The sequence below is a fragment of the Lucilia sericata genome, unplaced genomic scaffold (assembly GCF_015586225.1).
Source record: "Lucilia sericata isolate MDLA Ls3-8-SP2 unplaced genomic scaffold, ASM1558622v1 Contig000212F_arrow, whole genome shotgun sequence".
NCBI classification, from domain to species: domain Eukaryota; kingdom Metazoa; phylum Arthropoda; class Insecta; order Diptera; family Calliphoridae; genus Lucilia; species Lucilia sericata.
The window spans coordinates 340,492-367,408 of record NW_023994240.1 but is presented as its reverse complement, the minus strand read 5'-3'; the positions used below and the strand labels follow the sequence as shown (position 1 = coordinate 367,408).

Here is a 26,917-nt window from a genome sequence, read left to right as displayed (position 1 = left end):
TAAATCCTACAATCTCTTTAATTTTTCGCCACAAATCGATTTTTATAATAATTGTCCATTTGAGAAAATAGCGAAAATCTGTAAACACTTCAATTTTTACTTAAAAACATTTATTTAATGTTTTTTATGCTTTTGATTAATATTTTTGTAATAAATAAAAGTTGTACTTGGGACTTCCATCAACTAGGCATCAACATGATAAACTTGCCATTTATCCGTTTCTCCCTCGATTTGTTTATATTGCACACGATCGGCGATTTTATTGGGTTCACTTTTGTAAAAGTCCCATATTTTTGGTATGATTTTAAAAGCAGTACTAGATGAGACAATTAAATAGGAATAAATATCCGAATATTCTACTGGTTATTAGTATAATATCTCTGAAAGACTCACTATGTTTTAGTTAGTTCCGGTTCTTTAGATTCCTTTTCATAGAGATCCAAAATTTCTTGATATTTTCGATCAAGTTCTTCAACCTCATTAGGTTTGCCGCAACCACAAATATGACTACGAATTTTGGCATATAAAGGTTCCTCTTGCCAAAATTTCTTTAACATTTCTTTATCATTTATTTCAACAGCTTCGGCATTAAATAAACGTATTTGCCACAATTCAATATCGGGTATTGAACAGAGCATAGTCACTGCAACTTTAGGATTTTCACGGAGAGTTTGATATTTATGGGAATTTTTCTCGGTAACAAAGCAGATGTGTGGGCAAGGTTCATCCTGGGAAAGGCCGCGATATACCACAGAACGATTGAGAACACCATATGCACTAAACAGTTATAATATAGCATCATTTCAGAAATTCATAAATTTGTTTAATTGGTGCTTGCTTGCTTACTTATCTTTTGTGGCCAAATTCATGATTAATAATTGAGGTTTTACTTTGTCTATAATAGTTTGAAACATTTGCACTGGATGAGGGGCAACATTGGTAATTTTAGCTAAATGGCTATTGGTTAGCTTTAGATTAAGTTGAATTTTATTATTATAAATATTTTATTAAAAAAAAAACATTATTATTAAACAATTAATTTGTCTCACCATGGCAATCCTTCTAATATTTAACGGTTTCTATCAATACTGGCAACTTTGTTTAATTTGTAACAGTTGGCAACGCCTGTTTGTGTTGATGTCAAAAATTCAACGCAACGAAGTAAACAACAAAAGAAATTAAGAAAAAACACAAACATATGTTTAAAAATAGACCAAACACTATTTTTAATCACAAGAAAATTTTCAATTTTGCTGCAACTAGGATTACAAGTGCAACATGATTTAAATTTTAATAAAAAAAATTCTAAATAGAAAATTTGGAATAAATCCTCATTAATAACCAAAAAAAATTTTAAGAAAAATCTCTTAACAAAATGAGTTCCATATTGGATATGCGTACCGCTAAGCCCACCATTTGGGAGGAGCTGAGCAATTTGTTTTTGCCACTTAAATACATCATCACCAGCGAAAGATTTGATGCTTTAGTGGAGAATATCAATTTCAATTACCTGGTGAATGCTATGTTCTGGATATTTCTATTCTTCAGTTTTGGCTTTATAGGATTCCAGAAATTATTTCAGGTGAGCAAGTGAAAAAAATATACTCGATGGATGGATGCACTTGTTTGTAGTATTGCACTTGGGTGTGACAGAAATAGATTCAGGGTATAGCAAAATGCAAGACAGTTTTATATAAGATACCCTACAAGAAATGTATGACCGAAACTAACACATACAAAATGATTTTACTAACACACTTACAACATTTTTCTTTAAAAATTGCTAAAAAAAAATAGTTAATGGATAATTCCATCAATAATGACGGTCAAATGACCGGTAAAATGACTGTGATGTACTCAATGTGTGATAAAGGGTTTCATTTGCATATGAAAGAGTGAAACAACTACATTTGACTGTTACTGTGTTTTCGTCGCATAAATTAATTATTTCAGTGAAAGCCAAAGATCAAAAAGCAAAAAATTAAAAAATTTAAGACTAAAATTATTAAAAATAAAGAGATTTATTGTAATTTAAAAACGGTGCAGGAAGTGGAGCTGAGAATATACACTTTGGAGTTTAATCTATCTGTGGTAATATGAATACATATTTACTTTTAATTTTTATATTTCAATATTTATATGCATTTCTTTACAGACAATTTATTTCCACAAATTAAAAGGAACATAGGAGGATTTTACATTCTGTGAGGTATGTAAAATGGTGAAGTGATAGTTAATTTATATATATGCTTACTATGTATATTAATAAAATTAAAAATATATATCTTAAAATGTTAATAAATTGTGTTTTATTATAAATTGGCATAGCCGTCAGATTTGACGGATAAATTCATCAAGTGTGATTGGTCAACTGTGATGGATATATCCATAAAGAATGATTAGTCAATCGTGACTAACATTTCCATCATCCTTGATTGGTAAAAAGCAAAGGAGTGAGCAGCTCAAATATATGTTTTAAAATCGGTAGAATTCATAAGTGAAAGGGAGATGCAAGATCACATGTACACAAAAGTTTCCATCAAATTTTTCATATTGCCCTTAAGAACTTGATAGAAACTTTGTTCTACGCAGTGATCGATATTTCCTTCACTAGTGTCAGTCAAATGACCGGTCAAATGACTGTCACTGTTCTTGTAGGGTAAAGATGTGTAAGAAGAAATTTCGGTTATTTTTATCAACAAAAATAAAATATACTATATATCCTGTGTAATGTTTAGTATAGTCCAAAGTCAGGGTAAGAAGTTTGACGCCGTTGTTTAATTAATTAGGGGATTTTTTCATATTTGAATTTTAATACTTGTTTATTTTACTGAATATGTAAATTTATTGACATGAACTAATAAAAGTTTTATATTTTTAAAAGATATTGGCCATAGACCAGGGATAGAAAATTTACATTTTCAAATAGTACTAATTTTTATTAAAAAGAGTACTTTTTATTAGTTAGTTTACTAACTAATCTATGTGGTAAACTAGTCTATGTACCTACTTGTTTGTTGACTTGTCCGTGGTCTTGTTCATTTTTCTGGTATGTGGACTAATGTGTTAGCTAGTCTAGGTACTTTTCTTGACTTATTTATGCACTAATCTATTGACTTGTTTATTTACTTCTCTATGGATTAGTCTAGTAGCTGGTCTAATGGCTAATCTAACGACTAGTCTAAGACAAGAATATTCACATATCTATTCGGTAGTTCATTAAATACTGTATGTACATGTCTAGTATATTGTCTAATCTATATATTGGGTTATCCTTGGACTGGTCTATTGAATACTGTATGTACTAATCTATGGACTAGTCTATGTATTTTTATATGCACTTGGCTACGTACTAGTCTATTGACTGGTGTATTGACTACTCTATCGATAAATCGATTGACTATCCTATGGACAAATCTATGGACTACGTACTAGTCTATTGACTGGTTTATTGACTACCCTATCGATTAATCAATTGACTATCCTATGGACAAATCTATGGACTGGTCAATTGCGTAGGTAACTTATTCAATGAACTAGCCTACAGACAATGTAGGCTGCGGTGATTTTATTCTTGTCGTGGACCCACATACCTATTCTGAGTCCTTACTATGTTTTTAAATGGTCTACTCATATCCTTCTGTATGCGAAAAGCACCATAGAGTGCATAGAATTTCTGCAAAATTATATAATTTTATGCAACAATAGTTTAAAAGCTTGCAAATTTTAAGTGGACTTAATGAATGCTTATTTTTGACAATTTAATAACAATTACCTAAAATATATCTATTAATATCTGTTAAATAAGATGACACACCATTACTTAATTAAAATTTTAACATGTTAATATGTTAAATGTTAATAAAACAGGTACAAATATTTAATTTTTGGTACGAATAAACAACTGACGGCGTTTTAACGGCGTTAATATAACAACACTGAAGTGAAAAGAATGAACAACAACAAAATAGACAGCGCGAAGACAATAATCAAAACAAACACCTAAAAATACACAAAATAAAGCATTCACAATAAGCTTTGTACCTTTTAAATTTATTAAAATGCACTTTTTAACAGTAATTTTTCCAATAATTTCTATATATTTTCTTCTTTTTAAAGGTCTTCCTAAAAACTTCAAACATCAAATACTACAAACACAAACAATTTGCACGTTCCATTTGGAATATTGCCTTCTATGCGGCCTGTACTCTATTCTTGTACTTTTATAATGAATTGGTAATTTTGCCGCAACTTTTAAAAAATCAAGGACGCTACTCTTTATTCTATTCCTCGGAAAATCTCATATTTTATAAATCGCAACAATGTGAAAAATTTCAATTTTATTCGATATTTATTATAACATTCTATTTACACGGCGCCATGTTGGACTTTAAGGAATCGGATTATTTGGAAGCGGCTTCCAAGAGTTTATATTTGATGTCATTGGTGGCTATAGATGTTTATAGGTAAGTTTATTTTTAAGTTTTACAAGTTAGCATAAAGGGAACCATATTAAATGAAGATTTTTAAAGAAATTTATAATTAATTTATTAAAAATTAAAAGATTTTTAAAGCACATACCTGTCATTATTTCAGCAGCTTTCTTTAGATTAACTGGATCTTTATATTTCTACTCAGCAAACACTTTTTCACTTTTTAAAATATTATTTTTTTCTAAAAACACACACACTTTTTTGATTAAAGACAGGCCATATTATGGTAAATTACTATTTCTGTAATTTACATCTTTTATATTTATTTTTTCTAGATTTTTAAAAAATTTTATTTTTCTAAATTTTTTAATATATTTTTTTAATTATTACACACAAACACCCACTTTCTTCCTAAAAACACTTGTTTGCTTTGTTTACATTTCCGCTTTTTTGTTTTTGCAAAAACAACAAACACACCGGTAATTGAGGCGAATTAACAAGTAGCATGATTTGGCAAAAATTTAAAGGCGACTGCGCTGCCAACGTATTAAACCGACAATTAATCATTTACAGAGTGTAAACACGTTATATTCATAAATTTCAAGATTATTACAAATAATTTATAATTATTAACACTTTTTTGTATAATTTTCTTAAGTATTCTAAAATTGTAATTATTTACTTCCGTCTCTCTTAATAACCAAGACTCTACACTACAAAACTTCTAATAAGACTGAAGAAGGAAGAAGTTAATAAAAAGGAAACAAAGTTAATTGTCAGTTGTAGGAAAGTACAATTTAATATGTATACATTATAAGGTAAGGTCATTTCATTTTGGCGCGAAACCATAAAATTGTGTATATATGGAATTTGACAGCTTGGTTTAGAGAGAAAATTGTTGGTTTATGAAGTTTGCAGCTTCGGGTAAAATTTTTGTGAACAAAAACCAATAAGCTGTGACGTCACCTTATAAGTTGCGCCATGTTACTGCTATTTGCACGGTTTACATTTCTCTTGTATTGTTTTTGCAAAAACAACAACTCCCAGACGGTTTTTAGGCAGTTTAGGAAAAATTCAATAGCGACTGCGCAGTCAACGCTTTAAACTCACAATTAACACTTTATTTTTATAAATTAAAAGAATATTATAATTATAATCATTTTTTTTCACAAATTTCTTAAGTTTTATAAACTTTAGCAGTTTTTATATCAATTTTTCTTACGTTCCACTTCCACTTCCACAAACGAAAACACGACCTTTCTCAATAAAAATTCTAATAAGACTAAAAAAGGAAGAAGTTAATAAAAGGGAAATTAAGTTAGTTGTTAGTTTGCATTGTTTTTATTTCTCTTGTATAGTAGTGTTGCAAAAACAACAACACGCACATAGTTTTGGACGGTTTAGGAAAAATTCAATAGCGACTGCGCAGTCAACGCTTTAAACTCGAAATTAACACCTTATTTTAATAAATTAGTTGAATATCACAATTAATTTATAATTATAAATACTTTTTTCACAAATTTCTTAAGTTTTCTAAACTTTAGCAGTGTTTATAACAATTTTTTATGATCTACTTCCGGTAGCATAACACGACCTTTCTCAACAAAAATTCTAATAAAACTGAAAAGGAAAGAAGTTAATAAACGGGTAATGAAGTTTGTTGCCAGGGCTGGGAAAGTGGAATATTACTTTAACAAGTTTATTAGTAAGTCAGTTAGTTAGTTAGTTAGATAGATAGATAGATAGATAGATAGATAGATAGATAGATAGATAGATAGATAGATAGATAGATAGATAGATAGATAGATAGATAGATAGATGGATAGATAGATAGATAGATAGATAGATAGATAGATAGATAGATAGATAGATAGATAGATAGATAGATAGATAGATAGATAGATAGATAGATAGATAGATAGATAGATAGATAGATAGATAGATAGATAGATAGATAGATAGATAGATAGATAGATAGATAGATAGATAGATAGATAGATAGATAGATAGATAGATAGATAGATAGATAGATAGATAGATAGATAGATAGATAGATAGATAGATAGATAGATAGATAGATAGATAGATAGATAGATAGTTAGTTAGTTAGTTAGTTAGTTGGTTAGTTGGTTACTTAGTTAGTTTGTTGGTTAGTTAGTTAGTTAGTTAGTTAGTTAGTTAGTCAGTTAGTTAGTTAGTTAGTTAGTTAGTTAGTTAGTTAGTTAGTTAGTTAGTTAGTTAGTTAGTTAGTTAGTTAGTTAGTTAGTTAGTTAGTTAGTTAGTTAGTTAGTTAGTTAGTTAGTTAGTTAGTTAGTTAGTTAGTTAGTTAGTTAGTTAGTTAGTTAGTTAGTTAGTTAGTTAGTTAGTTAGTTAGTTAGTTAGTTAGTTAGTTAGTTAGTTAGTTAGTTAGTTAGTTAGTTAGTTAGTTAGTTAGTTAGTTAGTTAGTTAGTTAGTTAGTTAGTTAGTTAGTTAGTTAGTTAGTTAGTTAGTTGGTTACTTAGTTAGTTTGTTGGTTACTTAGTTAGTTTGTTGGTTAGTTAGTTAGTTAGTTAGTTAGTTAGTTAGTTAGTTAGTTGGTTACTTAGTTAGTTTGTTGGTTAGTTAGTTAGTTAGTTAGTTAGTTAGTTAGTTGGTTACTTAGTTAGTTTGTTAGTTTAATGGTTAGTTAGTTAGTTAGTTAGTTAGTTAGTTAGTTAGTTAGTTAGTTAGTTAGTTAGTTAGTTAGTTAGTTAGTTAGTTAGTTAGTTAGTTAGTTAGTTAGTTAGTTAGTTAGTAGTTAGTTAGTTAGTTAGTTAGTTAGTTAGTTAGTTAGTTAGTTAGTTAGTTAGTTAGTTAGTTAGTTAGTTAGTTAGTTAGTTAGTTAGTTAGTTAGTTAGTTAGTTAGTTAGTTGGTTAGTTAGTTCCCCATACTAAACTATAACCTTAATGTTTTGTTTTTTTAAAACCTTCATTTCATTTCTGTTTTCCAGATACGAAAACTACTTCGTGGGCGTAAACTTAATTCTTGGTGTCTACAATATTATCACTGAAATTCTCTCCTTACTTGCTTTGCAAAATTCTAAGAGGAATTTATTGGTCTATCAAATATTTCTGGGCTTACGCATAGCCTCTTGGTGAGTAGTTTAGCATTAACTTAATTTAGTACAATAACATTTTCGTCCCTCTCTTTCAGGTCCCATGTTTTTATCAGTCTCTTGCCCTTTAAATATTTAGTTCCCACTTTATTTGCCAAAAATTTTAAATTTATTCTGAATATTGTCATTTGGCTGTGGTACGGTTTGAGTATTTGGAATTCACCCGTATTGCAATATTTCTACCATCAGATTTACCACAATTCTCCAGTCGACTGTTCGGGAGAGGGTTCGGCAGCCAAGTGTATTTTACTTAAAGACTCTAGTGAACATAGGCATTTTAAGGCCTTGAAGAAAGCTTATTTGGAGGTGAAATTGGCTCAGGAAAAGATGAGTGCTAGTAATTTAAGTGCCACCGGTACGGAAAGTTCCTCGGCTAAGGCTTTTCAGGCCATAAAATGTAAGTATAATGGAACCTTTCTTAACACATCAAAATATAAAATAATATTTTGCATTTTATTTCTAGGTATTATGACTTTAAAACGTAAATTGAAACGTATACGAGAGGGTCGTGGCAGTGAGGCTGAAGATGATAACGATGATGCTCTATCCACTGAGTGTTAAATGATAATTATAATCAGAATTTAATAATTTGTTTTTCGTTTTAAAGACAATATTTTTCTAGTAAATTGTGTGTAGTTAAATATGTATTATTAAAAAATTCTATGTTAGTTAGTTAGCCAGCATGTGTGTGACAATTGTTTATTAATCTAGCTTCCTATTATGAATCTTTAGCTTAATCTTTATAAAATTATAAAAGTGATTTATATTTCTCTCTAATAGCTGCTTGTAAATGAATAGCTGCTGCGTTTTATATGAAAATTTATAGTTAAGCATTAAAATTAATTATATTTCCAAATAAATTTGAATTTTTGCAAATAAATTTTGAAGATTTGTTTCATTTATAGAGTAAGTAAATATAAATAACTGATGTATTTATAATGAAACTTTATTTTCTAAACCAAAAACCTTTGACTAAAACTAAAGTTTTGTAGGGTATAAAAAGCTCTTAAAGCTTGGTGGTTTGTGTCTTAGTTTAAGGTAATAAAGCATGAAGAAAAAAGCTTTTAGATGAAGCTTATTCATGTTGACAAATTTATAAATTTATTGCAAATGCAAACAATAATTTAATAACCATGAAAAACATAATTTCGTTAAATTTTTTACGCTAAATTAATACTTTAACCACTTTTAATTAAAACACACATTATCATTTTATTTTTATATTATTTTTGTTTTTATTTCAAATCGTTTATTTACAATTTAAAGAATTTTTATTTCATTTTTTTTTTCTTGTTATTAATTTATTTTTATTATTATTTTTTGGTTGATTTTTTCATTCAGTTTTGTAATCATCATAAATTTCAGTTGTTTTTGTTTTGTGTTTTTATTTTGCTCTTTAATTAAATTAATTTGGTTTTAATTTTTTTTATTTGTTGTATTTGTTAAATTTACTATTAACTAGAATGTAAGTTAACTGTTTTAATGTTTTTTTTCTTCATTTTTTTAAATTTATTTAATTTTTATATTTTTGTTTTAATATCGTTGTTATTTAGTCCCCAACCATGCTTAAATATTTGTTGTTGTTGTTGTTTTATTTAAATTATTTCCTTAATTAATTATGTTTGTTGTTATTATTATAATAATTCACTAAATAATTTAATGTAGTTGTTTGTTTTCATTGTGGCATTTTATTATTTTTTATAAAATATTTATACTTTTATATATAATTTTTTCACTTTGTTTTCTGAAATTTGTTAATGTTTGTTATTAATGTTGTCAATTTATGTTTAATTGTTAATAGCAAATAAAAAAATTCTTTTTACATTCTTTCTTTACTTTTAAATTTATTTATCTTTAAATTAAAACATACAAAACTTGTAGCTAATTTAATGAGGTTTTTGTAAATTAAATTGTTAAATAAGATTATGTTGCCTACTTAAAGGGTTTTTTTGTTAAATCCTTAGGGTAGACATTACTACAAAAGACCACAATTAATTAGTCCATAAAAAATTTCTTAATTAATTTAAATTCTATCAAATGTTTCAATCTTTCTTTCTTTCGTTCATTCTTCATATTTTCTCCTATTAGTATTAAAATTATGTTAACAATTGTTCATTTCTTCCTTTAAATTACAGACAGATTTTTACATTAACCAATTTAGTATAGCGTTTATAGCAGGGGCTACAAAATCACAAACATATTTAAAGGGATTGACAGAAGAGCCCTTTTTCCGAACACATTCATAAATTTAAAATTTATGTCTTTGGGTTTGTTGTGTACGTAGTGTCAATGTAGAGCTCTTCAAAGTATGCTAATTATTTTCATAACATTTCCTTTTATGTTTCGGGGAGCTTAACTCAATAAATAGTATGTTGTTAATCCCTGTAAGTATGCTTTTTTCAAAATTGTGTTGTAAATTTTGATTATAAAAATTTCCATAAAATATTATACATCAATTTATTTGGATTTAAGTGTTAATATGTATAGGGGTTGTCAGAATTTACACGATAATACATTTATGTTTAAGGGAATTTTGAAGTAGATTTTAAACACACCAACACACACATATAGTCTAAAGACTAGTCTATAGTTTAGTCTATAGTCTAGTCTATAGTTTAGTCTACGGTTTAGTCTAAGGTCTAGTCAATAGTCTAATCTATAATTTAGTTAACAGTGTAGTCTATAGTTTAGTCAATAGTATAGTCTATACCATAGTCTAGTATATAGTTTAGTCTGTAGTCTAGTGTATAGTCTATTCTATAGTCTAGTCTGTAGTTTAGTCTATAGTCTAGGCTATAAATTAGTCTATTGTCAGTCTTTAGTCCAGACTTTAGTTTAGCCTATAGTATAGTCAATAGTCTAGTCCATAGTAGGGTTCTATAGTTGAAACGAAAAGTCGACTTTTCGACTTTTCTATTTTCCGACTATTTTTTGACTTTTTTCCAGTTTTTCCGACTATTTTAGAGTTTTTGACTTTTTTTCCACTTTTTTTAAATTTTCGACTACTTTTGACTTGTTTCTACAATTTTCGAGTTTTCGACTTTTTACGACTTTTCCGACTTTTCGACTTTTTTCGTCTTTTTACGACTTTTCGACTTTTTTCGACTTTCTTCGACTTTTTTCGAATTATCGACCTTTTTCGACTTTCAGACTTTTCGACTTTTATTCACAAAGATGACTTTTTTCACAGACGATAGTCGAGTTATCGACTTTTTTGGAACAAAATAGTCGACTTCGACTTTTCACAGACGATAGTCGAGTTATCGACTTTTTAGGAACAAAATAGTCGACATCGACTTTTTTCGAAAAAAAGTCGATTGTTCGATTATTCGAAAGTCGATTTATAGAACCCTAGTCCATAGTTTATTTTATTGTCTAGTATATAGTTTAGTCCATAGTCTAGTCTAGTATAGACCAGTCTATAGTCTAGTGTATTCCATAGTCTAGTCTATAGTCTAGAGTTTATAGTCTAGTATATAGTCTAGTCTCTAGCCTATTATATAGTCTAGTCTACAGTCTATAGTTTAGTCTATAGTTATTCAATTATAGTTTGTCTATAGTCTAGTCTACAGTCTATAATTTAGTCTGTAAAGTAGTCAATAGTATAGTCTATAGTCTAGTCTAAAGTTTAGTCTATAGTCCAGTCTGTCGTTTAGTCTATAGGTTAGTATGTAGATTAATATATAGTATAGTCTATAGTCTAGTCTATAGTCTAGTCTATAGTCTAGTCTATAGTCTAGTCTATAGTCTAGTCTATAGTCTAGTCTATAGTCTAGTCTGTAGTCTAGTCTATAGTCTAGTCTATAGTCTAGTCTATAGTCTAGTCTGTAGTCTAGTCTATAGTCTAGTCTATAGTCGAGTCTATAGTCTAGTCTATAGTCTAGTCTATAGTCTAGTCTATAGTCTAGTCTATAGTCTAGTCTATAGTCTAGTCTATAGTCTAGTCTATAGTCTAGTCTATAGTCTAGTCTATAGTCTAGTCTATAGTCTAGTCTATAGTCTAGTCTATAGTCTAGTCTATAGTCTAGTCTAGTTAGTCTAGTCTAGTCTATTAGTCTAGTGACTAGACTAGTCTAGTCGACTGTGTAGTCTATAGTCTAGTCTATAGTCAAGTCTATAGTCTAATATACAGTCTAGTTCTTAGTCTATAATATATTCAATAGTTTACTTGATAGTCTAGTCTACAGAGTAGTTTATAGTCTAGTCTGTAATATAGTCAATAGGTTAGTCTACAGTCTTTTTCATAGTCTAGTCTATAGTCTTGTTTATAGGCTAGTCTATAGTCTCGTATATAGCCTAGTCTATGTATATATAGCATATATAGTTTAGTCTAAAATTTAGTCTGTAGTCTAAAGTGGCTAAAAAATTAATCGATATATCTATCTATAGTAAGGTAGAACTATCTATATAACTATGTTGGTTGCTGAAGATCAAGAATGTGTGACTAGACAAGGGTTTAAGCAACTTTAAAAACTCGAAATATCTACCTATAGTGCGGTGGGATTATCTTCAGTTAGTTGCTAAAGATCAAGGGACTTGCAATTACACAAGGATCCTGGAATTTTCTTCATCAATCTTGAGTTAATCTGCACAACGCCTCTCATTAATTAAATATTCTTATTCTTATCAATATATTTTTCATGGAATTAATATTTAATAAAAATTTCAAAATAAATTATGAAGACTATTTTAAATCTTTCGAAGTAGATGACAGTAGATGAAAAAGAACGTGAATCTTCAGGTCGTTATCGGTATTGAAAGAGCTAATGTGCTTGCTATAAAAGAAATAGCGATGCAAAACTGCTCTGAATTAAAAAATCATTCCTGATTATAAATAAAACTTTTACTTAAATACAATTGTTAACCTCCCTAATCTCTTGGTGTAGAATACGTTTTTTTACACACGCCAATCAGGATTTTAGGCAATATTTGTTTTACCAAAACTTTTTTATTTAAAATGTTTTTTATACATCATTCATTAACTATGTATTTTACAATTTAATGCTGTTTTTTCCATGATTTTAGTTTAAATTCAAAGTATAAATGTTTTTGTTTTGTTGAAATGTAAATATTTAAATAATTTGTTTTATTTTTTAAATTTTTTATTTCTGGGGGGAAGGCAGTGGACACAGTAATGTTCTTCTTTTGTTGTGTGTATTCTTTTTTTTAAATTTATTTATTCATTTAAATTTATGTTTTATTTAAACTTTTGTTAAATTCTTTCTTTTTGTGTTAAATTTTTCATTTATTAACAAAAAAAAAAAAAAAAAAAACGTTACTTTAAAGTTTTTATCTTAAATGTAAATAACATTTTCAATTAGTACAATATACTATATTTTTTGTTGGTTTTTTATTTTCAGTTAGTGTTAGTATTTAGATTTTATATTTGTTTATTTATATTTATTAAATTTATTCCTTGTTATTTTAAAAACTAATTGTTTGATCCGTATGTATGTATGAGTTTTTTGGTTTTTTTAGTTTTCCATTTTTCCTTAAATCTACAGCTTTAGAACCAATTGCTTTAGTATGAGTTTCAATTTTTTATTTATAGTTTTTTTTGTCCTCAACATCTTTGTGTTTGAGTTTCGAATTGAAATATGTACAAAAGTTGTTGTTTTTTTAGTTTTCATTAATACTAGTTTTAATTTATTTGAAAGATTTTGTTAAAAAAGTGGGAAGGGAGGAGTCTGTATGTGGGTGGAGGAATTAGGTGAAGTATTAGATATAATTAAACGTAAATAATAAGAAATAGGGCAGTATTTTGAATTTGTTGAATTCTACTTAATTTTGTAACAATTTTTTTTTAATAAAAATAAAAAGTTTTATACAATGACTTGTTTCAAAAATAACATTTGTAAGATTTAAAATTGGAGGTGCATTCTAAAACTGAAGTAGACAACAACTAGAACAGAACTATAACTGAATTAGAACTGAACTAGAACTAAACTAGAACTTGAACCGAAATAGAACTGAACTAGAATTGAACTGAAACCGAACTGAACTGAACTAGAACTGAACTAGAACTGAACTAGAACTGAACTAGAACTGAACTAGAACTGAACTAGAACTGAACTAGAACTGAACTAGAACTGAACTAGAACTGAACTAGAACTGAACTAGAACTGAACTAGAACTGAACTAGAACTAGAACTGAACCAGAACTGAACTAGAACTGAACTAGAACTGAACTAGAACTGAACCAGAACTGAACTAGAACTGAACTAGAACTGAACTAGAACTGAACTAAAACTGAACTGGAACTGAACTAGAACTGAACTAGAACTCAATTAGAACTGAACTAGAACTGAACTAGAACTGAATTAGAACTGAACTAGAACTGAACTAGAACTGAACCAGAACTGAACCAGAACTGAACTAGAACTGAACTAGAACTGAACTACTGAACTAGAACTGAACTAGACTGAACTAGAACTGAACTAGAACTGAACTAGAACTGAACTAGAACTGAACTAGAACTGAACTAGACTAGAACTAGAACTGAACTAGAACTGAACTAGAACTGAACTAGAACTGAACTAGAACTGAACTAGAACTGAACTAGAACTGAACTAGAACTGAACTAGAACTGAACTAGAACTGAACTAGAACTGAACTAGAACTAGAACTGAACTAGAACTGAACTAGAACTGAACTAGAACTGAACTAAACTAGAACTGAACTAGAACTGAACTAGAACTGAACTAGAACTGAACTAGAACTGAACTAGAACTGAACTAGAACTGAACTAGAACTGAACTAGAACTGAACTAGAACTGAACTAGAACTGAACTAGAACTGAACTAGAACTGAACTAGAACTGAACTAGAACTGAACTAGAACTGAACTAGAACTGAACTAGAACTGAACTAGAACTGAACTAGAACTGAACTAGAACTGAACTAGAACTGAACTAGAACTGAACTAGAACTGAACTAGAACTGAACTAGAACTGAACTAGAACTGTCTTGAACTGAACTAAAACTGAACTTGAACTAAAACTGAACTTGAACTAAACTGGAACTAAATTAGAGATGAACTAGGACAATAAAACCTAAATTTATTATAAACATCAAAAAATATTCTGCACACCTCCATTATAATCAGTTTTAAAAACTTAGTTTATAAAAAAATTATATTTGTTTATAAAAAAAAAGAAAATATGTAATTATAATAAAATTGAAGTTTAATTTGTAAATTTATGCTTAATTGATATTTTGTTTAAATGTATGAATGCTAACATGAAAGTGCATGAGATTAATTAATATGTTCGTATGGTATAAATGTAACAAATTTTTTACTTTTTATTTAAATATTCCCAATATTTATATAATTTTTTTGTTCTCTTATTCTTAAAACATTTCTACACAATATTTTATTTTAGTTTTTAACTTTTTTTTTCTTGAAATGTTATAAATTTTTATTTCTTACTTAAAAATACAATTTTAACCTAAAATATTTTATTTTTATAATTATATTCATACATTTAAATTATAATATAAATATTTTTTCTTGTCTTTTTCAAAAACTCAATGTTTTTTATGTTATTTACCAAATTGTGTTTTTTATGAAAGTTTCTTGTTGTATATATTTTTTTGCTAAACATTCTCTAAATATACATTCATTCATACATTTTACACATTATTTTTATATAAAAAAATCATTCTTACCTTTTTTTGGGTTTTTGTTTTTAAATTGTATTAATAATAATAAAAAATATAAATTTATTTTAATGTTAATTTTGTATTAAATTAGATACAAGGAGGCTCAGTGGTTTTCATAAAGGAAAAATCTCATTTCATGTCTAGTTTAAAAAATGACAATTGTTAACTGGATCTTAGTTGGAATGAACTGAACTTGAACTGAACTAGAACTGAACTACAACTGAACTAGAACTGAACTAGAACTGAACTAGAACTGAACTAGAACTTGAACTAGAACTGAACTAGAACTGAACTAGAACTGAACTAGAACTGAACTAGAACTGAACTAGAACTGACTGAACTAGAACTGAACTAGAACTGAACTAGAACTGAACTAGAACTGAACTAGAACTGAACTAGAACTGAACTAGAACTGAACTAGAACTGAACTAGAACTGAACTAGAACTGAACTAGAACTGAACTAGAACTGAACTAGAACTGAACTAGAACTGAACTAGAACTGAACTAGAACTGAACTAGAACTGAACTAGAACTGAACTAGAACTGAACTAGAACTGAACTAGAACTGAACTAGAACTGAACTAGAACTGAACTAGAACTGAACTAGAACTGAACTAGAACTGAACTAGAACTGAACTAGAACTGAACTAGAACTGAACTAGAACTGAACTAGAACTGAACTAGAACTGAACTAGAACTGAACTAGAACTGAACTAGAACTGAACTAGAACTGAACTAGAACTGAACTAGAACTGAACTAGAACTGAACTAGAACTGAACTAGAACTGAACTAGAACTGAACTAGAACTGAACTAGAACTGAACTAGAACTGAACTAGAACTGAACTAGAACTGAACTAGAACTGAACTAGAACTGAACTAGAACTGAACTAGAACTGAACTAGAACTGAACTAGAACTGAACTAGAACTGAACTAGAACTGAACTAGAACTGAACTAGAACTGAACTAGAACTGAACTAGAACTGAACTAGAACTGAACTAGAACTGAACTAGAACTGAACTAGAACTGAACTAGAACTGAACTAGAACTGAACTAGAACTGAACTAGAACTGAACTAGAACTGAACTAGAACTGAACTAAAACTGAACTAGAACTGAACTAGAACTGAACTAGAATTGAACTAGAACTGAACTAGAACTGAACTAAAACTGAACTAAAACTGAACTAGAACTGAACTAGAACTGAACTAGAACTGAACTAGAACTGAATTAGAACTGAACTAGAACTGAACTTGAACTAAGCTAGAACATAAGTAGAACTGAATTACAACTGAACTAGAACTTTGTTTTTGTTAATTCTTTTTGTGCTTAATACAACTATCCCCATTTTTCCCTCTTTTAAACCACTGTGCAACATATTTTATTAATTTTATTCTTAACTTAATTTTTGTTTGTGCTCCATCTAATAAAACATTTCCTTACTTTTAATGTATAGAATTTAGTTGCTTATTTTAACATTTGTTTATCATAAGTACTTAAAGTAAAAAGTACTCTCAAAAGTACTTTTTGTTATAGAATTTACTTTTTCTGTTTAATTTTCTTATATTACTTTTTTCCAATTGGTTAAACTTGGTTTTTATACTTCTTTTTGTTATTTGTTTTAAACACTATTTTAACTTAGTTTATTTAAACAATTTTATGTTTTTATTATTTTTATAGATTTATTCATTTTGTTGAGTTTAATATTTTTTTGTTTAATTTTTATCCCTTGTTATGAGTAGTAACGAAAGGTTTCACTTTGTTTTGTTTTTGTATTAATAAATTTTATTTGTTTTTATTAAATTTATTTATTTATTTTATATTGTTTTATATTTTATCATTATTATTAATTTATTTAATATTTACAACACAGGTTTGGCAATGTTCGGTTTTGCTGTTGTTGATGCAATTTCTGATAATTTAATATCGATTGGTACGCGTGTATCGTACAATGTTGGTGCCTGTAAGATGATACCGGCTGTTCCAAAAACTACAGCAATTGTGAAAATCCATAAGAAAAGACGATCCAATACCATGGCCACATATTTCCAATCTTCTTTAACCTAAATTATTTTTTATATACAGAAAAAATAAAAAAAAATAAAAGAAAAAAGGGAAAAATGTAAAAAATTCTATATATGAACAAGTAGAATGTATGTGTTACATTTCTTTTTATAAAAAATGGTACAGTGACGATTAAATTAAACAAGTTTATATGTAACAATAATTTTATTCTAATTGATGGGCACTGTTGCCAATTTAGCTATTTTCTCGTCAAATCTAGCGATTTTTAATCCCATTTTGCGGGGAAAAATATGATTTAGCTATTAGCGGGAAATCTAGCGATTTTTCTATAGATTTTAAGGCATTTTTTATTCATTTATATTTTGATAATATCGCTTAAAAGTTGCTACGAATGACGATATTTACATATATGTATGTATATAAAAATATGCATTCAATGTAAATTATTTGAGTTTTAGCTGTGTGTATTATACTTATTTTGAATGTTCTGAAGATCATAATTAGGAGCAAATATTTGTGCGTACAGGTAAATTTATACGAAAAACTTTAAAAGGGGTATATTTTGTTGTACTCAATTAAAAAACGAATATTTAATTATTCTAGTCTTTTAGTAAATGTGTGATATGATAATAAAATTTACCATAATTCTAAAAATTAGTGAACATTGGAAATAAGTGACGAAAGGATCGATCCATAAAGTCCTAAAAATTTACAACATTTCTAAGGCGTATAGGGCCGCATATCGATATTGCAGATAAACTTCTCACGAAAGGAGTGTATAATAATAATCTTGGGTGCCCCGGTAGGCTAGTTGCTAGTGTGCTAGCCTGTCAGTCTGGGGGTTGTGGGTTCGATTCCCAGCAGAGATCCTGGTCTGCTACACTACAACGGTCGTATGGTTATCGTCACCCTGCTCGGTAAATTAGGTTAGAATATAATTTGTAATTGTATTGTAATGGAAAAATAAATAATACTCTTATGCCGAAAATAAAGGATCGATCCATAAAGGCCAGCATTTCGAAATTCAATTTATCTTTACAACATTTCAAAAGCAATCTGTATAGGGTCGCATATCGAAATTAACCTCAACTTGACATTTTTCCTAACCCAAAGTGAAAATATTTAACATAAAAAAGATTCTCTTATGTGTTTGTTATAAGATGTTATAAGATATTACTATCCCATTCCTACGTATGTATATAGATTTTAGCGATAAATCGCTGACTTTTTAGAATAATATAAAAAATCTAAAAAAATTTAGCTAGTTTTTTTAGCTATTTCTTTTCAGAATCATATAATAAATATTATTTTGACGATTTATCGCTAAATTTTTCAAAATGTCTTGAATTTAGCTATTTTCTAGCTATTTTTCAGTCGACTTTAGCGATATTTTTGGGAAAAAAGTTGGCAACAGTGTTGATGGGCTTCCCTACCACAAACTTAATATCTTTTTCATCCGCCCACTTTTTATATTTAAACCTTTCTACTTTAACTTTTAATAAAATGTTTGACTCTCACTGTATACCCAAACGTATTTGGTACATGTATGCACATACATACATACATATGTACGTATGTATGTATGTTGTCTGAATATGCAAACAGAGCAAAAGGGGAAAAAATAGTCAATTTGGCAGATTTTTTCCGATTTCGCTTTTTATATGCATGTTAAAGGATAAAATACATTTTACTGGAACCATTACTATGGATGCCATATTCTTTTTTTATATTGTTGTTGTTACTTTTTTCACACTCCCTTTCAAACTTTATACTCATATATGATTGTGTGTTGTTGTTGCTCTTTCTATTAAATTATCAATTGCATTAAATTGTAGTGTTGTTTTTGTGTTCCTTTTTTTTCAATTAAAAATAAATTTTAACTCTTGAAATTAATGCCATGCAATTTTGTTTGTTTTAAAAATTGTAATTTATATTTGGGATTATTTTAAGATCAATGAAATTGATATGTATTCACAATGATTATAAGGGTCAAAGGTTAAAAGTTAAGAGAAGGTAATAATCAACATTATAAAAGCACCAGCACTAAACTAGAACCTCAATAGAATTGAAGAAAAATCAAGAGCAGGAGCAGAACAGAACTAGAACTGATCTAGAAATAAATCACATAGAATAGAACTAGAACACAGCTAGAACAGAACTAGAACATAACTAGAACTAGAACAGAACTAGAATAGAACTAGAACAGAACTAGAACAGTACTAGAACAGAACTAGAACAGAATTAGAACAAAACTAGTACAGTACTAGAACTGAACTAGAACTGAACTAGAACAGAACTAGAACAGAACTAGAACAGAACTAGAACAGAACTAGAACAGAACTAGAACAGAACTCGAACAGAACTAGAAACTAGAACAGAACTAGAACAGAACTAGAACAGAACTAGAACAAAACTAGAACAAAACTAGAACAGAACTAGAACAGAACTAGAACAGAACTAGAACAGAACTAGAACAGAACTAGAACAGAACTAGAACAAAACTAGAACAGAACTAGAACAGAACTAGAACAGAACTAGAACAGAACTAGAACAGAATTAGAACAGAACTAGATCAGAACTAGAACAGAACCAGAACAGAACCAGAACAGAACTAGAACAGAACTAGAACAGAACTAGAACAGAACTAGAACAGAATTAGAACAGAACTAGAACAGAACTAGAACAGAACCAGAACAGAACCAGAACAGAACTAGAACAGAACTAGAACAGAACTAGAACAGAACTAGAACAGAACTAGAACAGAACTAGAACAGAACTAGAACAGAACTAGAACAGAACTAGAACAGAACTAGAACAGAACTAGAACAGAACTAGAACAGAACTAGAACAGAACTAGAACAGAACTAGAACAGAACTAGAACAGAACTAGAACAGAACCTAGAACAGAACTAGAACAGAACTAGAACAGAACTAGAACAGAACTAGAACAGAATAGAACAGAACTAGAACAGAACTAGAACAGAACCAGAACAGAACTAGAACAGAACTAGAACAGAACTAGAACAGAACTAGAACAGAACTAGAACAGAACTAGAACAGAACTAGAACAGAACTAGAACAGAACTAGAACAGAACTAGAACAGAACTAGAACAGAACTAGAACAGAACTAGAACAGAACTAGAACAGAACTAGAACAGAACTAGAACAGAACTAGAACAGAACTAGAACAGAACTAGAACAGGACTAGAACAGAACTAGAACAGAACTAGAACAGAACTAGAACAGAACTAGAACAGAACTAGAACTAGAACAGAACTAGAACAGAACTAGAACAGAACCTAGAACAGAACTAGAACAGAACTAGAACAGAACTAGAACAGAACTAGAACAGAACTAGAACAGAACTAGAACAGAACTAGAACAGAACTAGAACAGAACTAGAACAGAACTAGAACAGAACTAGAACAGAACTAGAACAGAACTAGAACAGAACTAGAACAGAACTAGAACAGAACTAGAACAGAACTAGAACTAGAACAGAACTAGAACAGAACTAGAACAGAACTAGAACAGAACTAGAACAGAACTAGAACAGAACTAGAACAGAACTAGAACAGAACTAGAACAGAACTAGAACAGAACTAGAACAGAACTAGAACAGAACTAGAACAGAACTAGAACAGAACTAGAACAGAACTAGAACAGAACTAGAACAGAACTAGAACAGAACTAGAACAGAACTAGAACTAGAACAGAACTAGAACAGAACTAGAACAGAACTAGAACAGAACTAGAACAGAACTAGAACAGAACTAGAACAGAACTAGAACAGAACTAGAACAGAACTAGAACAGAACTAGAACAGAACTAGAACAGAACTAGAACAGAACTAGAACAGAACTAGAACAGAACTAGAACAGAACTAGAACAGAACTAGAACAGAACTAGAACAGAACTAGAACAGAACTAGAACAGAACTAGAACAGAACTAGAACAGAACTAGAACAGAACTAGAACAGAACTAGAACAGAACTAGAACTAGAACAGAACTAGAACAGAACTAGAGCAGAACTAGAACAAAAATAGGAAAGATATTCCAAGATCTAAGGACGCGCAATTAATTTTGTTGAGATTCATGTCAACAAAAAAAAAATATTTACAGAAGTGCGATGAAATCAATCAATCACATTTAATTAATTCTTCTTGATCTAAGTCATACATTAAGTAACTAGTAAATTTGATATCTAATAGCAACACTTTTCAACAAATGTCAAGTTTAAATGTGTTTATTTGAATCAATCTACTTATTGTATTTAGTTTCCTCAGTATCCACACATTCGCGGTATTCCCTGATAGAACGGATGCTGGCTGTTGGTGGCATATTGAAAAAGAAAAAAACATCATTTGCAGTAAATAAATTTCAACCACTGAATTTTGTTTGCACTGTAAAGTGTGTTTATGAAAGTATAAATAAAATTCGGTTTAACCGCACGAAAGGAAACAACATCACAAACACAGAGAATTTTAAAATTTCCAAAAATGTGGCAACAACCCACTCAATTGATACCCAAACAACAACAGCAGCAACCACACCATCTCATCATAAAACAGATATGGATATGTAGATATAGATACTACTCAACATACCCTTGCACTTCGTTATGTATTCAAGTACGAGAACGGCGACGAGTATCATACAAATAATTTAAATATTTACGTGTAATTTTTGGAAGGTTTTCTATTTGGAATAGTTTTTGGTTGTTTGGTTGGTTGCTGGTTAGTTAGAGGGTGCCTAAGAGCACCCAAATTGTATACATGTCAATTTATTTTTAAGTTACTTTTTACTAATTCTAAACATATCGCTCGTTTACTACAAGATCGGCATAAATCAAGAACTTATTTTTGTGTAAAAGAGCATTGAATGTTTTATGACATTTTTTATTTTTGAAATAACTTTCAAACAGATCAGCGGATTTGAAAAATAAGGCCTATATATAACTATATGAAAGACTCTAATTTGACGCATAATTTCTAGTTCTCAGTTCAAAAATCCTGAATTTTGGATTATGCCAGTCTTGTAGTAAATAAGCGATATGAAATCGTAAAAACAGCAACAACACTAACGCCACCAACACCAGTATGAACATTTTTATTAAATTGCCAACAAAACTGCCACCAACATCACCACAATAATCCCAATCGCCAAAAATAATAGCTGCAACAAAACCCTGCAGTTGGTGGTGGTTGTCAGGAACAAAGGATTTTATTTAGATATCACCTTCCCAACATTTAAGTGATGCCTAACTTCCTTTCTGCATTACAAAAAGTACTTTATTTCCTGTCAATTAAATAGTAATGTATTTTTAAACAATATTGTCTCCTTCAAAAACTGTCGACCAACTACACATTTATGTGTGTACGAAAGAATAGAACCACAACAACAATTGAAAATCTATAACACGGCATTATCAACTTGTCGTAACTGACATTTAACATAAGGGATTTTGTTTGCTTTTGAAGAGCATGTGAAAGAGAGTATAAAATTATTATTATATTTTTTTGCAGTGATGATGTTGTTGTTATCATTACGATAGTTGACGATGATGATAATGATGTTGACGATTTCTGTCACCTTTTTTTCAGAAATTATACAATGCAGACGAAAATTTATACACACATGTTCATATGTTTAAGTGAACAAACAGTAAGAATTGAAAAAAGTCGAATGATTTGTAAACTTTGTAATTTATTGCTCTGTTATTACTAAAACGATAACGAAGGACCTGTCACTAAAGTAGTTTCCTACACAAAACTGCTTCGAAAAAGTTGAAATTTTGAAACTTTTAATTTGTTTCGTGCACTACTGTTCATTTACCTTATTACACATGTTTAAATATGCCAAACAAATGATATAAGAGGGGGTGAAATAAAAACCACTTAATAACGAAATAAAATTGCCAGAATCATACTACACATTAGTTCAAATATTCCCAAAAGGTAAAAAGGCAAAACCATGGCATTATTTAATAGAGATTAGAATTAAGAGCAAACGTGCAATTATGTAAATAACACTTCAATAAATAAGTTGAAAACAGAATTGAAAATGGTGCAAAATCGGATTAATTATTTAGATTAAATATCCATAGATGAGAGATGTAAACTGAACTAGAACTGAACTGAACTAGAACTGAACTAGAACTGAACTAGAACTGAACTAGAACTGAACTAGAACTGAACTAGAACTGAACTAGAACTGAACTAGAACTGAACTAGAACTGAACTAGAACTGAACTAGAACTGAACTAGAACTGAACTAGAACTGAACTAGAACTGAACTAGAACTGAACTAGAACTGAACTAGAACTGAACTAGAACTGAACTAGAACTGAACTAGAACTGAACTAGAACTGAACTAGAACTGAACTAGAACTGAACTAGAACTGAACTAGAACTGAACTGAACTGAACTAGAACTGAACTAGACTGAACTAGAACTGAACTAGAACTGAACTAGAACTGAACTAGAACTGAACTAGAACTGAACTAGAACTGAACTAGAACTGAACTAGAACTGAACTAGAACTGAACTAGAACTGAACTAGAACTGAACTAGAACTGAACTAGAACTGAACTAGAACTGAACTAGAAATGAACTAGAACTGAACTAGAACTGAACTAGAACCTGAACTAGAACGACCAGAAATTTAGATAAAAAAGCCGCCTAATTTTTATCTGTTTTCTCGGTTTACTCACTTAGTACTCTCCTCTTCCTTGCGCGTCTGATCCGCTATATAGGTCACACCATCCATGGCCTTATGCAGCTCGGGACACTTGTGCCAACGATGTCTCACTCGATTTTTACTTGACGAACAACAGTGAGGGCCACCTTCACGCTGACACTCGGGTAAAACTTCGCCGCCACCAACACCCACACTTCTGGCAGTTGAAGTTGTTGTATTAGTAGTTTGCACACCTGTCTGCTGAGTACGATTGGCGGCCGAATCACAAGCCGCTCCAGCACCCAAACCCTGATGGATCTGTACTGCACCGTTTACACTGCAGCAGGACCCCGCCAGTGTAGAGGCAGTGGCCACCGAGTTAACGGTGGTAGTTGATTTTATCACATTCGAATTGGTATTGCCTATTAGGTCACAAGTCGTGGTCGACTGATGCTGTTGATGCGGATGCAGAGGTGCAGGCACAGGCGAAAAATTCGCCGAACATGTGGATTGTTGGCGATACAAATGATAGGGGTGCGAGTGCTGTTGATGTAGCGTGGTGGTGGAAGATGATTTGGCAGCGTTTGCCCCATGACTCATATGATGTATATGTTGTTGTGATTGCTGCGACTGTTGCTGATGCAATGGCACTTGGTGATGTTGATGATGTATCGTACCATAGCCACTGTATTGTGAAGTAGAGGATTCCATACCAATGCCATTCGTTTGCACTGCAGTTGAGGCTTTCTGACGAAATTTCGTTGGCGTTAAAGGATGATCTAGTAAAGAGCCACCCGTTTGCTGGTATTGACTGTGATGTAAAGTGTCGACCAGTGAACTGGTTGTTGAAGTCTCTTGATTCATAGTTGAGGGGTACATAATCGAACAGTTACCCGTTATTGTGGACGCACCACCAACGACACAACTACCGCCGTACGCCCCACTAACCTCGTCCAGCATATTGAGACTCTGTACGCGATGTTGTAGGTGTGGCGAGGTGCTGCGTGAAGTTTTGTGTGGACTGTGGTGTAGTCTACGAATACTTGGAGCAATTAGTGAAATGTATATATTTTATTAAAAAGGGAAAGTTGTTTTGTTTAGAAGGGGGATATTAACTTACCGTGATAAGGCTACGGGTGGTGGCAGCGGTGGTATTTGATCCCTAAGTTCAAGTCCATTACAGGTTCGTAACATAAGTTGTCGAGATGTTTTACTGCAAGTGGTTTAAGAAAAGAAAATGGAAAAATTTTGTTTGGTTTTGAAATAGTGATGTTGAGTTTGAGAAGGTTGAGTTAAAACTGATTTTGTTTAGGATTTTTTTTTGGGAAACTTAACACAACACCCTCGTATTTGAAACTTTAGCAAAAATAATCACTCAAATGTATGACAATAATATTACAATTTCTTAATTAAAAATAATTAATAAATAAAAAATTATGGGATTACACATGTGGAAACATAAATGTTATTACGTTGCAACTATATAGATTTGTTTTTATATTTGCTGTTACTACTTACATCATTTCACCAATGGGATAAAGCGGTCGTCGCATTACCAGAAACCGTGGCAGTTGATTGATAAACACTGTACGCACCCAAGGTGCCATAGTGTGAGTTTGCGGCGAACGAAAGTGTATATTAAGTACTACCACCGTAACACATATACTGTCAGATATAGAACGATAGATAGATGGACACAAACCATGTCCAGTTTTGTAATTTTCAAGGATAAGTTGAGGCAGACACAATAACAATTACACCAAGCAATGAACACACACACACACAGCAAATATTTGAAATTCGCACAGGAAAAAGGATTTATAAAGAGGATTTTCATCACGGCCCCAGGTAGCGTGGATGGCAAAGTTGAAGAAACATGTAAAAAGAGAGAAAAAACAAAACAAGAAACAAATTCATTAAAATGAAACTGGGGATAAAAAACGAAAAACGATTAAAAATAAAATGATTTACGTAGTTTTTGCTTTCTTCACAGCACTCAGGTTGCACAGTTGAAATGGTGAGAATTTTTTGTTGTTGTCGATTTTTTGTTCAAAAGTTTGCTTAACAAGCATGCATGAAATCCTATATAAACTTATAACAATGTGAAAAAAGTACATACATATGTAACTGCAACACAACTTTGTAACACTCTTATGCCCTCAATCCCTTACTCCCAGGATTTCAGTTATTCAGTTTTTTTTTTTCCATTTGACTTTTAGTACTTGTACATATTTGAATATGAGCATATAAAACATACATTTTACATAGTTTGTAATTGCTCTTATGCATTTGTGTTAAATTTGTATGCTTGCACAGTTATTGTGCATGCATAAACATGTCTACGTGTGAGTTTATAGATGTATGTATGTACGTATATACATAGGTGACATATGTGACCACGTACTGTAGTCATATATATTTACTCATACTCTTATATATCGTTTAAATATAACCCGTAGGGAATGCTCTCCTTCTGCTACTCTCTCTCTCCTTCACTTTTTCATTGCATTGCAAGTGTTGTTTTATTGTAAAAAATTCATATTTTCATGCATAAATAAATAAGTACGTTTACACATTTAAATGTGTATATGGAAAAGTATATTTTTATTTGCCCAGCAGTTTAAAAGTGAGTCAATGAAAGCTTTTTAGACATTATTTTCTCAAAATATATATTTCCCTAACCCAGGAGGAGATGCATCTCTCTTTTGCTTATTCCTACACCTTTGATTTTCTAGTGCACATTATAAAGTGATTACTTAATACACCAGTAGTAATGTATTATAGAGTCAGTTTTACATTTGTAATGGAAAGTAGCATTCTGTAATAACCAGTGTTAGTCTCAAATGTTAGAAAATATCACACATTGGGTATTGCTACCCAAAACTGCCAGTATGAGTATGTGTTTGTTTGACTCTAACAATTAAATTATTTGTACTTAAATCAATTTGAATTACAATCTGCAGTAAATATTAACAATAAAGT

At 30.3% G+C, this 26,917-nt stretch overlaps 3 protein-coding genes across 3 annotated transcripts in view; 1 reads left to right on the top strand and 2 right to left on the bottom strand.

The window, feature by feature from the left end:
* Window positions 1-105: 105 nt before the first annotated feature.
* LOC119602173 (pyridoxine/pyridoxamine 5'-phosphate oxidase) lies at window positions 106-1,647 on the bottom strand. The gene is made up of 5 exons (XM_037953545.1): window positions 1,511-1,647; window positions 1,050-1,125; window positions 847-968; window positions 394-777; window positions 106-316 (listed from the first exon to the last, which is right to left on the bottom strand). Exons 2-5 carry the CDS (start codon window positions 1,050-1,052, stop codon window positions 184-186), a joined length of 642 nt encoding a protein of 213 aa, XP_037809473.1. The 5' UTR covers window positions 1,053-1,125; window positions 1,511-1,647; the 3' UTR covers window positions 106-183.
* Window positions 1,167-8,438, top strand: LOC119602172. The gene is made up of 5 exons (XM_037953544.1): window positions 1,167-1,582; window positions 4,120-4,466; window positions 7,404-7,547; window positions 7,607-7,965; window positions 8,032-8,438. The coding sequence occupies exons 1-5, from the start codon at window positions 1,376-1,378 to the stop codon at window positions 8,127-8,129; spliced, it is 1,155 nt and encodes a 384-aa protein (XP_037809472.1). The 5' UTR covers window positions 1,167-1,375; the 3' UTR covers window positions 8,130-8,438.
* Window positions 8,439-16,483: 8,045 nt separating this feature from the next.
* LOC119602161 (acetylcholine receptor subunit alpha-like) overlaps window positions 16,484-26,917 on the bottom strand; it is a 34,340-nt gene continuing 23,906 nt past the window's right edge. The window contains 4 exon segments of the mRNA XM_037953526.1: window positions 16,484-17,293; window positions 23,966-24,977; window positions 25,056-25,148; window positions 25,454-25,600. Coding sequence (XP_037809454.1) covers window positions 17,093-17,293; window positions 23,966-24,977; window positions 25,056-25,148; window positions 25,454-25,600 — 1,453 coding nt within the window. The 3' untranslated portion in view covers window positions 16,484-17,092.